General features: G+C 44.1%; 1 protein-coding gene across 4 annotated transcripts in view; it reads left to right on the top strand.

Annotated features, from left to right (window-relative positions):
• The first annotated feature begins 1526 nt into the window (after positions 1 to 1526).
• The window catches only part of kmt2a (lysine (K)-specific methyltransferase 2A), a 40606-nt gene continuing 23705 nt past the window's right edge, over positions 1527 to 18427 (top strand). For 3 of the 4 annotated variants that reach the window (XM_055012540.1, XM_055012541.1, XM_055012539.1), the window contains exons 1-8: positions 1527 to 1788; positions 10835 to 10907; positions 11042 to 14415; positions 15037 to 15214; positions 16393 to 16621; positions 16759 to 17447; positions 17903 to 17979; positions 18075 to 18314. In XM_055012540.1, coding sequence (XP_054868515.1) covers positions 1543 to 1788; positions 10835 to 10907; positions 11042 to 14415; positions 15037 to 15214; positions 16393 to 16621; positions 16759 to 17447; positions 17903 to 17979; positions 18075 to 18314 — 5106 coding nt within the window. In that variant the 5' untranslated portion in view covers positions 1527 to 1542. The remainder of the gene's footprint in view (positions 1789 to 10834; positions 10908 to 11041; positions 14416 to 15036; positions 15215 to 16392; positions 16622 to 16758; positions 17448 to 17902; positions 17980 to 18074; positions 18315 to 18427) is intronic. The other variant, XM_055012542.1, reaches the window with a different exon arrangement.

The following is an 18427-nucleotide window of genomic DNA, read 5'->3' as shown; positions in this document are numbered from 1 at the left end:
GTTTGCAGTCACACAAAAGCAGTGTCGTTTATGCAAAACTGTATAAACGAGGAAGTGTGTCTGATGCCCAGAATGACATCAATCTCAATCTTTTAGAAAGTTTGGGAGCTGAATGCTCTTTGCACAGTTTTTCCAGTGAATGCAATGTCAAATAGTTGCAGTAGTTATCACTGTTGCTATTATGTTGTTGTTCGCAGCAACAAATTCCTGGGTTCAAGCCTTTCTGAGGCTACCTGTGCTTGAGTAGGTTTTCTCCAGATGCGTCAGGTTCCTCCCACAGTCCAAAGACATGCATAGTAGGTTAATTGGTGATTCTAAATTTATCATAGGTGTGAGTGTGGATGTTTATTTTTCTCTCTGTGTTGACCCTAAGATGAACTAGCAACCTTCTATAGGATACAACAGGTATAGCTAATGAATGAGATAGTGCTGTTCCCCATCAATAATATGTAGTTTACACTTATTAAAGTATTTTTAAGCTCCTGTTCACAACATGCAGCACTGAACAACAGTTCTTATATTCATCACTTATTGTTTCTATAGTTCAAGGTTAGTATGTATGTTTTGTTTTATGTTTTATAGCATTTATCATAGACCTTTTTTAGTATTGTTCTAGCTCTTATACATAACAGGGAACACTAAACAAATGTTTTAGCTATATTTATTACTTATTTATGTAGCACCAACACACTTTGCTCCCTCACTTTTTTTTTTGCATGCAGTGATTTCTTGCTCTTTTATGATAACCATTCTGGCTTAATGCTACGTAAAGTCTGTTCAGTCATAGTTCCTGTCTTGTACTGGTCTTAGGAAGAATGCAATCCTATTGCTTCTCATAACAAGGCTTAGGCTGGATCATAGTTATAGATAACAATATACCCATCAAGAGTGAGATACCAGATTAAGAAGAATTCAAAAGTCTCTATGGATCACCAGCTGTACTGACTCAGGCAGCAGCTGGTGATCCATCCTGAAGTCCCACCTGGAGGATAATTCTGCAGGTGAGCACCTGCTGGCATTAAGGTCCTGACCCTTTTAATGGAGCTTTTTTTTTTTAAATACATTTTTTCTTAAATCTTGGCTAGCAGGTGTGATGTTATTGGAAAAGTACTGAGAATTAATTGCTATGGCTATGCCTTAACACATACAATCAGGTAATTATTACCCTGCTTTTTAAAGTCGTAGATTATCTTGTCTTATCACTGGGTTTGGCAGCAGCTCATAAAGACCTTCTCACTATCTACAGTTAAAGAAACCGCACTGCAAGCAGTCAGTCTTTTTCATTCATGATTCAAAAGCGCAGCTCCTTTCCCGGGCAAAGCCCCTGAACCTGATTTGGATTCAGCCATGCAGAGCCTGAATAGGGCCGCTGAGAAAATGCATTGTCGGGGTTTCTTCAGTTCCGCCCCGCAACATGGATAACGATGTGTCGGCCAGTGAGAGCGGAGCGCTGTGGTAGAGGTTGTTTATGTGGAGTGCTGGGTTAGGGTTCCGCCCACCGAGGTATCTCTGATCGCAGGGCAGACAGGCAGAGAGTGTAAAATGGCGCACAGCTGTCGGTGGCGGTTCCCCGCTCGGCCCGGAGGGAGCAGCAACTCCGGTACCGGGAGGAGAGCGGGCCGAATCAGGGTTACTGCCTCTTTGCGGAGTGTCTCGGGAGCCCACCCTAACGCAGCTGGGCTCGGACCCGGGTTTGATGCTGCACTACAGGTCTCCTCGGTTATTGAGAGCAACCTGCAGAAATTTCGGGATGTTTTGGGGGAATCGAGCGACTCGAGCAGCGCGGAGGTAAGCACAGGACACCCCGGGAGCATCGGTCCAGACAGCTGTGGGGCTCGGCTCACTTGGAGGAGCGTTTGTTTTGCTACAGATGAGGAGCTAACGGTTACTGAGACCATCTTCTCCTCTTCCTAACGTTAAGTGTGGCTGGGAGCAAACTTGTCATTGCCAGGATGCTCAGTTAACTTTGAGTTGCTTGTGTGGCCTTAAACTCTACAGCAACGCGTTTTAACGTTAACTTTAGTTAGAAACAACACAAACACCAAATGATGTTCGGATTTATGGTCCAAACGGTTCTGCTGGACAGAAAGTTTTGTGCTCCTCAGTGGAGTGTGAGGACAGGCTACATCCACACAGTTTGGATGAACTGGTGCTAACGTTGGTCTGCTAGTCCGACAACAGAAGAGAAATCCTGGTTGCACCTCGTTATTACAGCATACAGTACAGTTAACACACAGCTCAGATACTAGCACAATTGGTGACTAATGTACACTGCAACTAAGCCGTTACGACTGATTTACTAGTTAGCATTAGCTTGATATGAAGCCTCCAATGCTGCATATATTGCCTTCATATTTATACACATGAACACTGTAAAAGTTATCGTCCCACATTCATGTTAACGTCAGTTTCCTGCAGCAAACTAGTATTTAAACAGCCCTTTTACATTTCTGTCGTTTCCTTGTGGTGTATCAGTGGTGGACCTTCAAGATAGCGTGTAACGTGTTTGAAAACAAGACATGTCAACTTGAAGGAGGCGAGAGTACACAATTGTGGTTTGTAACGAGCTAACGTGAACTTAGCGTCTGTCTGCAACGTCTGAGCGAACGGGCTATCCATTATTCACTTTACCTGCTTCAGATTTCTGTTAGATAATCTCTGTCAGCTAAATAGCTTAGTATTTACACCAAGGGCTCAAGGGCTGAGTGTTTGCACTGATGTGTCAACCTTCCAGCGAGGCTTGGCCAACATAGCTGCTTGGTTAGCTCGCAGGCTAGCTGTCTACATCTCTGAGCTAAAACTACACCACTATTCTCCTGCCGTAAGCGACCTTAAAGTTGCAGTTTTGCTCGGGAGGTTGCCGTGTTTACCTCCGGCCAGCATATTGCTACGCAGCGGGATTAAAGCACCAGGGCTAAAGTTGGCGGAGCTCATACACCAAACTAAATCATTCCCATTGCTGTTTAGTGTTAAGCTAGGACTGCTACCATGCTACGCACTACGCCACGCTAGCCATCGGGGCTATTGCTGATGCATAGGAAAATGGGAGGTGGACATGTTTTCCCCTTCTCTACAGTCAGTACGTAGCTAGTATCAAAATAATATCGGGTTTATGATGCTTGGTGGTGACGTCTGGTACACAGCCACATACTTAAACCCCCCGTATTAAGCGTAGAAGTACTAATACGAGTAGATCGACAGGGTTTGGCGTGTGGATTGGCAGTGTTTTATCAGAGAAATAAGACTTGCTAGTGACAGTGCGCATGCAGGGCTGGCTACAATAACGAGCCCCTTCTTGACGGACCGTGTGATGTGGGGGTGTGTTCGCCTTAGCGAACTACCATCTTCCTTCTTCATGATGAGCAGCATGCGTTCATTGCAGTGGGAGTACACTGTGTGGGGATGTTTACCACCAGCTCCACTGCTTCTGGTCTGAGCACAGACGGAATACTCATTTGGCTAAAGCACCGCAGCATTTACATACATACTAGTTAGGCCTTTAGCTATGTTTGTTTTAATTTATTTATTCTGAACTTGTCGAAAATATGCGCTGTTTTTACACGTGTTTTGGAGATTGTAATACCCTTTTACTATGATGTAGCAGCAAGGTTTTGCAATATATTGGCAACCATCTCCTTATTTATTTAAACGTTTTAGATAGTTTTATCATATTCTAGAAAAACGTGTTTGCTAAATATAGCACCTCTGTGATCACATAGCTTGTGAAGGAACAAGAAGTTCCTCTGAGCTGTAGATTAGGAGTATTAATGTTTTTGATGTATGAGCCATCACGTCTTCATGGAATTTGAATTATATGGAAGATGCAGAGACAGCATGTTGAATTAATTGATTTTGAATTGCATTTGTACCAAATCTAATTTTTATTATCTAGGAACATTTTGCTCACTCATTTTGTTTACAAATAGCTTTTTAAGCTTTTCGAGTCCCTCCCACCTCTACTTTGAAGCTGATAATATTTGCTGGTATAGCAGTGTTTATGTAAGTGTACAGCCAGTCTAGACTACAAAATCCCGGTACAACTTGAATTATATGAAGAAGATGTGTACTGCCTAGTGGTTTCCTCGTTTTTCATGTACATTTGTGCTTCATATTACAGCTTTATGATATTGTTGTGAAGCAAATGACTGTTTTAATAATTACGAATCCCTCCCTCCCTTGCTCCAGTGAATTAGGCTATAGCAGTATTTGGGATGTGTGGAGACAGAATGGACCATTAAATCCCCATGGAACCTGAAGCCTATGGAAGTTGCGCACACAGCATGGTGATTTCATTGAGAAGCAGTGTAGTGCTTGTCTCGCCAGACCGGGGCAGGATTGTTCAGGCTCAGTGCAGCCTGCTGAGCTCACAGGGCGACCCTGAACAGAGCACCAGCCGGACACTTGGCCACCCCTCCTTCCTCCATCCAGGCAGAAAAACCCAAATCCACTTCAGACACACACAACCCTGTCTGAGAGGCAGAGAAACTTTTCTTCTGACAGCTGCCACTTTGGAATGGATTACTAAGCCTATTGGGATGGCTCAAAAGGGCGCTTGTTGGCTGTTGTGGGTCCAAATGAAGGCATTTATTAGTTTTTGTATGCTTGTGTGGATTTCATTTTCTTGATCTGGCCAAATAGTTGTTGCTTGCTTTTGGTGCTGAGTAGTATCTATATTGGCTTTTCTGTAAATCTATGACCTTTAAACCCTAATAACCTGCACACCAATCAGACTTGGCATCATTTTCCTGTTTTTGTTCCTGGTCTATTATATCTGGCCTTCTGCTGCATCTATTCTACTCTCATATTATTACCAATGTTTAATCATTCATACAAAAACGCAGCTGAATAGATGTATCAACCTAAATGTCTCTTTGCCTCACTGGTTTGAGAGAAATAGTGTGTTTGAGCGGAAGGGGCTTCAGTCCAGCAGGTGTTTGGCCTATTTAAATGAAAGACCCCCATACCCCCCTACACACACCCCCTTACCCATCCCCGAGACAGCGTGTGGATTGGAGCAGGAAGCTTTGTGTCTGCTTTTATTCTAGCTCTCACAAAGTGCGGGCGGCTGAAAGAGTGCAGGCAGGGATATCAAAGGGTGTGGGGCGACCCCCCTCCTCCCAACGGGACAACGCTGGGTGGAGAATTAGTCACAGACCCTCCCATCCATGGCTTTATTCTACTACAGCAGGCGGGCAAGGAGCTTTCACCTCTGCTTTAGGAGTTGCCTGACTGGGAGAAAGGCGGCAATTGTGTCGTCTTTCTTACTCTTTGTCTGTGTGTTCCTGTGTGTGTGTGTGTGTGTGTGTGTGTGTGTGTGTGTGTGTGTGTGTATGTGTGTGTGTGTGTGTGTGTGTGTGTGTGTGTGTGAGTGATGGTAGGCGCAGGGGTGTCCCTCAGACTTTATGTCCCTCATTGCAATCAGGAGTAGGCGTGTCTTCTTTGTCTTTATTTTGATTAAAACTTCAATTCACGCTGCCTGCTCTGGTGGGAAGGAAGGGGTGTGTGTGTGTGTGTGCGCGTGTGTGTGTGTGTGTCTGTGTGTGTGTGTGTGTGCATGCATGCTAGCCTGTATAAGTGTTACTGTGTGTGTGTGAGCACGAGAGACAACATGCACACGCACTAATCAGTCTGTTTGCCTTTGTCCACCAACTGTCTTGGTCTCCTTACGTGTGACGTGTAGGAAGAGGAGGCATCCCACCCTGGAAAGTGTTTGTTTTGGTCTCTGTGCTGTCGAGCAAATGTGAAACAGTTGCACTTAGTGTTTGGACACTTGAGAAAACAAATGTCCACCTTTTGCTTAGGGGTGACGGGTCAAAAAGCAGCATGGCTGTATAACTCACTTCTGTGGCCTTTTTAAACAGATGTTTCATCAGAGCGGTATATAGGAGTGTGAGCTCATCACCAGTTTACATTCCAGGAAGGGATGAGGCATAGTCTCTGTACAGTAAATCCAAGCGGAAAGCTTCCTGGAATGTGTCAAGAAAATGTTTTTTTTCAGAGTAGTGAGAAAGAATGATTTCCTCTGAGGTGTTCTCTAACATCAGACTGGTCAACTGAAAACTTATACATCTGTTTGGCATCCCTCCTTCCGTCCTTTTACTCCTCATTACTTGTTCTGATGTTTTTCTGCCACAAGTGGGGTAATTTCTGACTTTTAACTCCAATTATTTGTTTTTGTAGTACTTGTGAATGAAGCAGTTTAATGTGTCGCCCCAGTTGCATGGTCCCTTGGGCACTAATACTCACTTTTGTTAGCAAGGTGTGCTTGTAAAGTTGATGAAATTTATGCGTTTGAGGTTTTTGTAGTAATTGTAATATGTAGTGGGGTAATATAGAGAAATGAGGGCAGCTCTGGTAGCTCCTTTGGATGTGATTCTTGTCACATAACAGCTGTGTCTGGGATGTTCTACTAGCTTCAACTGTTTGTCACATTATCACTTTTCTGGTTAATGTCTTTTCTGCCTGGCGTAAAGGTCTGCCGTGTAGGATTTAGGGGGATCTATTGACAGAAGTGAAATTAAAATTCAGAAATTGTTGTTTCACTACCTTACACCAACTTGTTTTTACATTTGCCCAGAAACAAAACAAACCAAACACTGACTCAAAAGAAGGCCTTTGTTTTTTTTTTAGATAGGATGATGATAGGATGATACGAGGAGTATTCAGTTGGTTGCACTCTGCAATCTCATTGCTTGAAGCCACTAAATTCTACACACTGAATCTTTAAGAAAAAAAATGTAACTTTAACTTTAAGGCAAAAAGTACAAACAGTGCTTTGTTATTCACTTTCTTCTGTAGATAACTGCATGTTTGATCTTTTTTCCCCCCAAATGGTTTATTTGCTCTCTCCCATCATAGACTTTTCATACATATGATTATTAAATTAGTGCAAGACCAATCATTGACTTATCTGAAATGGTATGAATCAAAATAATCTGTTTTTTTTATTTACATTAAGACAATACTACTTGCTGAACAGAGTTATTGGTACTGCTTACATGCAGTCTGTGAAAAGTAATACCTTCAGGTCTCATTATTTTTTTTTTATAAAAATTGAGTGGAACATACAAAAGGAGTGGTAACATCAGTAAAAACTCTTATGAAACTGACTGTAGAATTTCATGATTGCGTGAGCAGAGGTTAGTTTTCTGATAAGATCTTAATGTGCTGTATATGGTAACTAATTTATCAGTGTTTTGCGTTGTCAATGTTCTCCAGACATTACAATGTTTGAGTGAATTTATCTGTTTACTGCAGTTCAAGTTTACTCAACAACACTGGCCAAGCATACTTTCTGAAAACTTTGGCAGGTTTTTACTGTGAAAACACGGTACTGATAGTGTCACTGAAAATAGCTAATGACACCAAAAACTAAGGATAATTGTGAAGATATTTTTGTGTTGGTTTGTTTGAAAGATTATTTGAAACACTGTAGTGATGACGTAGAGTTTTCTCCACTCTTAAACAATACAATAAATGCATAGAGGATTAATTCATTGATTGGTTCTGGATAAGGTGTGATGCCTTTGTTTATTGGTAGTTGAATTGGTAATGAATTTGAATTTGTATATCTGTGTCTTGACCACAAAGCTAAGCGACTGAAATCAGTTAACAAAGACTATGAGAATGCTGTTGTCGTGGTTAAATTTTCTAAAGGCAAGCACTGGCTTCTAGTTTGAGGTGGGAAGTGAACCCATCAGATGTCCAGCTGTGTGCCTCCTGACCTCTCAGGATTCATACTCTTACCTTTTGCCTTGCTATATGAACTCTGCTACTTCCTTAATGTTGCCAGTGAATATGAATAGCTGTGGCAGATTATCTGATTCGATAACTTGTCGACATGGTCAACTGATCATGATAAGAGTTTCTTTTCTTTGTAAACATGTTTTTTTTTTTTTTTTTTGCTTCATGATTTTCTCTGGTTGTGCCCCTTCAGTTCTACTCAGTTTCAGGCTTATTGTCAAGTATTAAAGCTTTTAAAAAACTTGCAGCCTAAAACTGTAACTCTCACTAACAAGAGCTAACATAGGCGGTTAGTTCATCTTGTTTTCCATACTCTGGGATTTTATAGTGGAGTAACTAATCCAAAGTAATTATGTACTTTAGAAATCACCTCTTTTAGCAAGGAATAACTTTTGTAGATCAAAGCTGAGGTTCATCTCACCTCAGAAGCAGATCCCCATTCTGCAGCCTATTGTCTGCAGTCAGTTTGATTTCTCCTAAATGCTATCTTGAAAGACAATAAAAGTCCCATTAGCTTTCTCGAAGCGCAAAACTGCTGTCAGTATGATACAGAGAAATGCACCTCAAACCAAATTCACATCCGTCTCATAACTGTCAGGGACAGTCCCTTGCACCTCCTGGAAATAATAATGTTGCTTCCACAATGAATCAGATTGGTTGCCTTCTCTGTATCTTTTAATGATTTATATCAAGTAATGTATGCACTGATCAGTTAAATGAGATGTGACAGGCCAGCAGGAAGTAAAACTGCTTTGGATTTCATGGTGAGAGTGACAGCAAAAGCAAGGAAAGATGAAGAACACTCTTCAGCTGAAGACATAAAATAGCAAGAAGAAAAAAGGAAACTGAGGTCTCTCCAGTAACCTTATCTCTTGCAAGTTGCAAGGCAGTACACGAACCTTACCTCGCTAGTCTACTACAGTGTTTGTTTACTTCTTGAAGTTACCTCCTTGTGCCTGCCCTACTATTGAGCTCATGGTGAGCCTTGTGTTTCACACGCTGCTGCTCAGTGCTTGGCAGCCAGTGGGCGGGAAGCGAGCGAGCAAGCAATGAGTGAGTGAGTGAATATGTGTTTGGGAGCATGGCAGAGAGCAGGAATAAGGGGGAGGAAAGGGGAGCCTTGTTGTGTGTGGGAGGCCTGTTTAGATTGGGATTTGGCAAGCTTCTGCACGAGCATGTTGAAAACCCAAACCCCTTTCATCCTCAGTACTCCCTAGAGACAAATGTGCACCCTCTGTTGTTGATGGTGCATGTGGTCAAAGATGCTGCTTCCTTGTCTCTTTTTTCTCTCCTCCTCTCCCTCCTCCCACAACCCTCCTCCTTCCCTCACTCTGGTTTGCTAGTTGCTTTGCCTATGCTCCCCTCCCCCGCATCCTCACTTCTATGTTCTGCTTGTTTACATCTTGATGTGCAGTTCATGCACAGGGGGTGTGTTTCTTTCATTTCCTTCTAAACGTGGGTATGATTGGGAGGTGTTTGTGTGTCAGTACATACCCATGTACGCATGTGCGGGTACATGTATTTGTGCAGTCTGCTCTACGCACTTGCCTCGAGCAATGCATGCTGTGATGTCATTGACTGCTACTCACACTATCACAGCGAGTCAGTGCCGTCCGTTGGTACTCCGCCCCCCTCAGCTCTGCAACAACACCAACCAAGAGCAGCAGCTTGCTGAGGAGAGGATGCTGCTATTGCTGTGAAGAGAGAGACTGAAAGTGGAGAGAGAAGCGTAAAAAGAAAAAGATGCTCCAATGCACTGTGAGGAGTGTAGGATGCTCAGATTAATATTGCCTGCCAGGATAAACAGCAGTATTGACTGTCTGTTACTGTTATTTGTTTATATGTAGAACAGATGAAAGGCAGTTTTGCAGCATACATTAATGCTTTTTATATTTTGTTATTAGATTCTACAGTGCATGTGGGCCAGGCACATTATGGTATCGGTTATCCATATTGTGATGTGGGTAACTCTTAGCTGGTGCAAATCAGTTTGCATGTAGTCGTGTGCACACACTTGGATAGCAGCTGCTCTACAAACTGGGCCAACAAAACCTCAACTGCATCCCCACATGCTGCTATAAATAAACATGATGAAATGACATACTCACCTCCACTCAAACACATTGATTGCAAGAAGTAAGTGGCACACAGAGGATCCTGAAGATGTTAATCATCCTCTGGTGATTTTTCCTTTGCACATCTCAAGGCTCTACTGAAGCATGAAAGGGAGGATTGATGTACAGTCTGTACATGCTACATTTACAGGGACACACAGAGTTTTTTGAACCATCAAAATGAAGTCCCAGAGAACATAAATATGTTAGTAGTTCAATAAGTGAAAAATCACAAATGATTAGCATGTCATAAAAACATGGCAAATATTTATCTCACTGACTTTGTAAGTCAAAGTTAGATTGAAAGGGATGGCATTAGCATAGCAGCATGCTAGCATGCTCAAAGTTTCAACACCCAACAACCTCCACATTTAGGTAACAATATAGGATTTGGTCTGTTGCTGCCCCCCAAGCTGCACTTAACACTTTCTACACCGCTACCTGAAAAGATGTAAGCTGATTGCAGGGAACATTATACCTTCACAAGGCTGCTCATGTGGTTAGAAACTTTTGGCCTCATTTTCTTTTATGTGTTTTTGCTGTCTATATAGCTGTATATTTAATGCTAACTACCTAAGCATTTTACTGCTCCATCTGGGAGCAGAAGTACAGTACTATGTGTTAGTCACCCAGTAGGATCTGGATGTTTGCAGTTCAAGCTGTCTGTTGTGGTTTGAGTCTTCTCCAACTGCAGACATGTCATTCCAAAAGCCAGAGAAACATTCGAACAATGGAGTAAGCCAGAGGTCAAAGTGAGATTGAGCACATCATTATAGCCTTTAGGCCTTGGTTTTCATCTGAGTCTGACTTCAACAATGACTCAAGTGTTGCACATCTAGGGCATCTGACAGTAGTGCACCACGATGGATGCTACAAATGTGACCTGTTAACCAACCAATGATTTTTTTTTCTGTGTTTTAGCATTACAAAAATTGTATGATTACAAAATACTAATGTTTTCCTTTCTTGTTTTGTAGGAAGAAGCATTTGGAGGATTTGGAACAGTTGCTGAACAGAAGCAAATACACAGCCCTTCAACAACTTCTACAGGTAAAAAGAAAGACATTTGTTTATCAGGGACCATACAGTTGTCTCGACATGAATATGACAATACAAATTGTCTATGTATGATCCTTCCATGTTAAATAAATGCCCTCTGCTTTGTTATCTGGTTGTATCTGCAGGCCCACCCATACAGGAGAAAAAGCCTAGAGGCCGTCCCCCACGGGCCCTGACTGCCCACAAAGCTGCTGCAAGTCTGCCTTCCCCCTCATCCCTTCCCTCCCCTACACATGCAAACCCTGACGGCCCTGAACGGCCCGCAGAGAAGGTGAGGAGGCTTCCTGGAAGGCCACCTGGCTCTGGGGAAAAGAGAAGAGGCCGACCTCCTTCTTCAAGTAGCAAGAAAGCTTGGAGTACAGGCAGCCATGCAGCAGGGGAAGACAGTAGGCAGGGTGGTTTTGACTTGGGTGTGGACACAGAGGAGGATAAAGACAGAAAGGGCACCAAGAGACTGCCAGTGGGCTCTGCTCAGCCACATGAAACTGAGGGAAAGCCTTCCAAAGGTGGACGGGGTGAATCCAAAGTTACCAACCTGAAGAGGCTAACAGAGACTAAACTCAATCCTCTCAAGTCACGCCTCAAGACTTTACCTGGTGTACCCCGACGCAGACGCGGGCGACCGCCCTCAGCTGAACGACTCAAAGCTGAAGCAGCAGCAGCAGCAGCTGCTGCTGCACAGCTGTCTACCTCCAATGAATGTGGGGAAGGGAAACATAAGGCCTTTAGGGTTAGAGGTGGGGACAGAGGCACAGAATCACACACATCTCAGCAGCTGAGGAGTGTGGATGGTGCCGAGGACCAGGACTCTTCCAATCCACCTGCCTCACCATCTCCCTCCAAGCCAGGCAGGACAGTGGGCCTCAGAAAAAGTCCTCGCCATCGAAAGCCTGTCAGAATTGTCCCCCCTTCTAAACGCACTGATGCAACTATTGCTAAACAGCTGCTGCAGCGTGCTAAGAAAGGAGCGCAAAAGCGACTGGAGAAAGAAGCTGGAACCATTGGGGGTAGTGGGGCAGGGACCATTGAAGCTGGCATTAGAAAGACCCAACTGAAGAATATCAGGCAGTTCATCATGCCTGTAGTCAGCACTGTCTCCCTTCGCATCATCAAAACTCCCAAGCGCTTCATTGAGGATGAGGGCAGTTTTGGAACCCCACCACCCCATACTAAGATGGCACGATTAGAAACAACCCCTTCATCTGTCTCCACATCTGCCCAGCCCACCTCCACCACCTCCTCATCCCCCTCTCCTGTACTTGTCTCTACATCTGCTGTTACTAGCACTGGTACCACTGCTCCAAATGACTCCCTCCCCCCTCCTCCATCTCCTGCTCCTATCCCCACTGTTCCATCAACAGCTGCTAGTCTGCTCAACAATAACACCAACAATGCAGCCAACGGACGATTTAGCAGTAGCGCGCCATCTTGCGGCTCAAGTGCTGTGTCACAGCATTCCTCCCAGCTCTCCTCTGCAGAGTCTTCCAGGTCCAGCAGCCCAAGCCTGGATGACTCATCATGCGACTCCCAGGGTTCTGAGGCCACGCAAGCTTTGTCAGAGCCAGAGGATCATTCTCCGTCCTCACAAGGAGAGAGGGAGGCCAACCTGTTGCACAGCTCACGGCCTCCCTCTCCTCCCTCTGAACCAGAGCCAGAGCATGTGTTGGCGGAGAGGAGTCGACGAGGCCGGAGAGGACAGGGGGTTGGCCGGGGAAGTCAGAAACAGAGAGTGAGAGAGACCTTGTCCACTGGGGCCAAAAAGCCGATCATCAGCCCACCTACGGGAGTGCTGATGTCCTCCTCGACACTTGTAAATTCCCAGCAAGCTTCATCCACAGCCTCATCCTCTTCTTCACCTCCACCTCCCCCTCTCCTCACCCCTCCACAGCCTCCCCAGTCAGGTTCCTCCAATGCAACTGCTATCAGCGAACACCACCCCCAGTCATCCTGGATGCCTCACCCCATCCCGCCATTCCTGCCTGGACCGTCAGTGCTGTCCAGCTTGTCAGACAAACGAAGTCGCTCAATTCTGAGAGAGCCCACCTTCCGGTGGACATCCCTGTCCCACCCTAAACAGCAGTACTTTTCCTCTGCTAAATATGCCAAGGAGGGCCTCATCCGCAAGCCCATATTTGACAATTTCCGTCCTCCCCCTCTCACACCTGAAGACGTGGGGTTGTTGCCCCAAAATGTTAGTGGAGCAGGGGGAGCTGCTCCAGTTTCATTTCCAGCACCAGGCAGCGGAGCAGGAACAGGGACTCGTCTCTTTGCCCCTCTACACCCACACACCCACCATCAGCATCCCTCATCATCCCGCTTTGATGCACCACTCCAGAAGCGCAGCCCATTGCTTCGTGCTCCACGCTTTACACCCAGTGAGGCCCACTCTCGCATATTTGAGTCTGTTACCTTGCAGTCATCATCTGGAAGCAGCCCTGGGTCTCTCTCCCCACACCAGACGTCCTCTAGCTCCAGCAGAACCTCGCGGCGCAGGAGACGACTGGTCTCTGGAACATTACGAGGCCATCCACGGTCTCCATCCCACTCAATGACCAGACGCAGCAGCCAAATGGGATGCCAGATGTCTGCGGGGAAAGGCGCCTCTGAGATGTCTGTGCTGGCAGGCTCTGTCCCCAGTAGTAACTCCGGCTCTTTGCCAGGGGTTTCTACAAGTCCACTAGCCACTAGTGCCTTAACACCTGCTTCTTTCAGCACCTTCTCCACTGTATCGCGGAGTCTGGCCTCACAAGGAACACCTGATAGCAGAAGAGGGGCCACTGGAAACCAACCTCCTATGTCAACTACATCATCCGCTTCTTCCCCACTTTTCCCTCTCTTTCCTTCCAGTGCCCAGGACACAGGGCGAGGAGCTGGCAAAGGAGGCAAAGAAAAAGGCTCGTCAGCTCCCCAGGAACCTGCTTCAAAGGAAAAAGAAAGGGATTCTGAGAAAAACCGCGAAAAAGAGAAGGAGAATAAGAGGGAAGGGAGAAAGGACTTGGAGAAAAGAAGTAAAGTTTCTACACCAGATGGCTCCCCCAGTGCACCTTCCAGCTTGTTTACTGTGGATGGGAGGGACTCAGAAGGTGCTCTCTTACCTCTTGCTCCAAAAAAGACTCCAGGGAGAAAAAAATCAACATCAGTTGACATGGTTTCTGACACTACTTCCTCAGATGTGCGTGGGCTCCATTCCACTGTTTCCGTGTCCATTGCTAAAGGACGTCTGCCTAAGAAAGGCAGACCCTCTGAGAAAGGAGCAGAGACTGAGGATGGGGAAAAGGAGAAAGAGAAGAGAAGCACTCCTAGCCAGCAGACAGCAAGCCTTCCAGGGCAGCCAGGCAGACAACAGCTCCCTGTCTCCTCTCTTGGATCGATGTTGGCACAAGCAGAGAAACATCCTGTGACTGACAAGCGGGTAGTTGGACTACTGAAGAAGGCTAAAGCCCAACTCTTTGAGATAAAGAAGAATAAGATGAAGCCTGCAGATCAGACCAAGGTCCAGGTTAGTTTTTGTGTTTATATCTTGCCTTCATAGATTTTGAGTCTCATCAAAGAGCTTTTCTGGTTCTCTCATTCTCATCATATAGCCACAAGCAAGTGACTTTGACATGATGCTATGAATATTTGCTATAAATAGAAACCTGTGTTTGTACTCAGACTGAAATTTGATAAGCGGAAAGTCCCACAGAGGGTGTTACTTAAGGGGAATTCTGTTCGCTTCATACATTATGCAGAAAGCAGCACTGACTGTGCTTTTGAAAGTATTGTCCCTTCAACAGAGAATTCTGCTCTGTTCTCCCACTGTTAATCTAAAGATTATATGTTTATAGACAAGCATTGCACATTTTCAAGAGAAAATTTGTCTCAACCCATCTCAGCCCTCCTCTGCCACCTCATCATCATCATGCTCATCTTTGTTGCACACTGCTCAGAGATACGAGCTTTATTTAGTTCAGGAAAACATTCACAACAAATAAAACTAACATCCCAAGGACACAAGCAACATCTGAAAATGCTTTTTCCATGGTACATTTTTGGTGGTGTGCAACTGTGTATTTGTTGTTGTTATTATTACGCTCTTCAAATATGTGTTTTACTTTTTGTGGTGATGTGTGCTGAACAGGGTCAAGAGAGTGACTCGTCAGAGGCCTCAGTCCGTGGTCCTCGCATCAAGCATGTATGCCGGCGTGCAGCTGTGGCTCTTGGCCGTAATCGGGCAGTGTTTCCTGACGACATGCCCACACTTAGTGCCTTGCCCTGGGAGGAGAGAGAGAAGATCCTATCTTCCATGGGGAATGATGGTGAGGCTTACTGAACTTAACTCTAATTGGACTTGCTTATGGGCTATTACCTTTTGGTTTGGCAGGTAAAGTTTTCTGAATTGCCTACAGGGGAATATTAATATAATAGTAATTACCCCCAGTTTTAACATGATTATGGTTAGGCTTTAATAATGCCTAGACTTGCTTGCTTCCAGCTGAATATAATAATGAGCTTGTAAACACATTTTATAGTACTATCAAATGTTATAGGTCAGCAGGTCATTAGGTCACATTCACCATTGTCTTTTATTCTAACAGCTTTAATATTTTGCAGTACAGAAAAAAGCACTGAATAACAATAGCAAAACAATAATTAACTTGGAAAAAGTAAGTACACATTATTAGGATTATCAGGCCACTTTGCCCACAACTTGCCTATTCTTCTTTACCACTGCTGTTCAACTTAGATATTTTGGTGATATGATGTGGTTACACATTAAATGTTAAGCTCTCTGTTTGACTTACAGAGCACTTTGAGTTAAACATTTGTTATTTATAGCACAACATCTGTGCAAGTCCTGAAAATGCTCTGCAGCATGCGATGATGACAGACTAATCACAGGAGAAGAGAAATTCAGTCATCAATGGGAGCACAAGTACACAGTGAAGTGGTGATGGAGTGAGAGGAGTTTGGCTGCCCTGTTCCTGTTACTTTGGCTGGTCTCATGTTTTGTTGCAATATGTGAATTTTTGTGAGGCTGGAAGGCATGATATGTTAAAAATGAGGAGTACGGTCTTAGTTATTATTACCATGTTTGCCATTTCTGAGCAAGGATGTACATCTGTCATTTATGTGTCATATTGAAATTATTTGAATCTATCTGAAGTCCTTATTTTATTTTATTTCTTCAGTTTTTTTCAATTTGAACAAAAAACAGCTATTGTCAATTATGTAGATTTACCTTTTCTTTTTAGTTTCCCATTGTGCCCAATTTTCTTTGCTTTTGAAACAAGCCTTAAATTCAAAGTTTACATTGTTAAACCACTGACAGAAAAGGTTAATTTGTTTAAAAGTCATGTAAATTTATATATTTTTTGTCATCTTAATAGAACTATTTTCTGAACATGCCCACAAGCTTTTTAATGTCTTAAATCCTGGTGAGTCAAATACTGTACTGTGTGTCAATAATCGTGTCAATGATGGATCTCTTTTACAGACAAGTCATCAGTAGCGGGCTCAGAAGAGGCGGAACCTCAGTCACCTCCGATAAAGCCGCGGGAGACACGACAAAAGGCCGTTCAAGAAGCTCCCCCCAAGAAAGGGCGTCGGTCACGCCGCTGTGGCCAGTGCTCAGGCTGCCAGGTTCCAGAAGATTGCGGCGTGTGTACCAACTGTCTCGACAAGCCTAAGTTTGGAGGACGAAACATTAAAAAGCAATGCTGCAAGTGAGTCTTACCTGATGAGCTGTTTGAAACAATTAGTTATTGCCATTCTGAAGTTTGAAGTAACATTTTAAAACAAATTAATTTTTGGTGGAATTTTTACGAAATTAACGTGTTAACTTTGTGTGTGTCACTTGCAGGATGAGAAAGTGTCAGAATTTGCAGTGGATGCCCTCAAAAATGTTTCTTCAAAAGCAAGGCAAAGGCAAGAAGGATAAGAAAAAGAACAAGCTGTCTGACAAGAAAGAGAGTCTCAATCTAGTGAAAGGACCAAACTCAGAGTCTGGCTCCAAACCTACGCCTGCTCCTTCAAAAGAGGAGCCTCTTCGTAGAAAGAGTGAAACTCCTCCACTAAAGCTGGGAGAGGAGAAATCAAGACAGCAGCCATTGTCGAAGCAATCGTCCCCAGCGCTTGCATCTTCCCCTGAACCAGCCGAACCCCCTCAGGCACCCAGCACAGTCACAGCCCAGGCTCAGTCTCCAGCCCTGACACCAGACCCTAAACTTCTCTCAGTCACAAGCAGTGTGGCTAGCAAAAAGGGACACAAACCACAGCAGCCTGCACCAGCTTCCACCTCCACCTCGTCCTCTTCCACCTCATCATCCTCTTCATCGTCATCATCTTCCTCGTCCTCATCTTCAGCCCAGAATTCCCCTTCCCAGTCAATGCAATCTTACCCACCATCACAACAGCAGCAAAGGCCAGTTACTAGTCAGGCACCTTCAAAAAAGGATGCTTCACCCAAGATTTCTCTGAGCGAACCCAAGAAGAAACCCCAGCAGCACTCATCGCAACAGCAGACTTCATCAACAGCAGTTTCAGATGCAGGTAAAAGACTTGTCACGCTTTTGTTCTATGTTAATGTGATAATCATATATATTAGGTCATTCCATCTCAGATCATCAAATTTTTAGAACAATTTCTGTTTGATCATCTCTGATTTACCTAAAATTCACGATATTTGTACTTGATATATCAAAAACTTTTTGAGATACAAATTGAAAAAAATTCCTGTCGACCCACTTTCAACACATTTTTTCACACGTTGAAAGTTGAGGCTATGTTTGAATGGCAGCATCTCAGTAACTAAAATCTAAAAATTGTCTCAGAAAGTACTTGATATATCAATCTAAACTTTTCACATAGACCATTTTAAGTTTTTATAGTTTACGGTAGCAAAGTTTTAAGCAAATCAGAGCTGGTTGAGCAGAAGGCCCCTCATGATTTGAGATAGATTAACTATTTCATACTTGTGAATGTGATATCCTGTCTCTTTTTCATAGTTGAATCAAAACAGTTGAAGAAGCCAACTTCTCGCACTGTTCCACTGTCGCCTACTAAACACAGACCAAAAGACAAGGTAAGGTTTTTTCATTTCTTTTTTGTTGTTTTTTGCTGTATAATTTCCGATATTCACCATCTTCTTCCTTTCCCCTCTTGCCTGATAAACAAAAGAAGCCGCTGACCACTAAACCCCCCAGCAGCAGTACTTTAAACTGGCTGAGCACTCCCTCGACTAGGGGCCAGGTAAAGTCCAGAGCGCCCTGCGACGGAGTGCATCGTATCAGAGTGGATTTCAAGAGGGATCATGATGTGGAGAAGGTGTGGGAGGCTGGTGGCCTCAGCCTGCTCACCTCTGTACCTGTCACACCCAGGGTGCTCTGCTTCCTATGTGCAAGCAGTGGAAATGTTGAGGTAAAAATAGTTGTTGTCAGGAAAACTATGGCTGTAAAGTTCCCTTTTGTCAGACAAGTGGCTAAACTTATATTCTAATAGTTGTGTTTCTCTCCTCCTTTTCTATATGCTAT

The sequence above is a fragment of the Amphiprion ocellaris genome, chromosome 7 (genome assembly GCF_022539595.1).
Source record: "Amphiprion ocellaris isolate individual 3 ecotype Okinawa chromosome 7, ASM2253959v1, whole genome shotgun sequence".
Lineage (NCBI taxonomy): Eukaryota > Metazoa > Chordata > Actinopteri > Pomacentridae > Amphiprion > Amphiprion ocellaris.
Note: the sequence above shows the minus strand (reverse complement) of the source record. Positions and strands in the feature narration are given on the sequence as shown.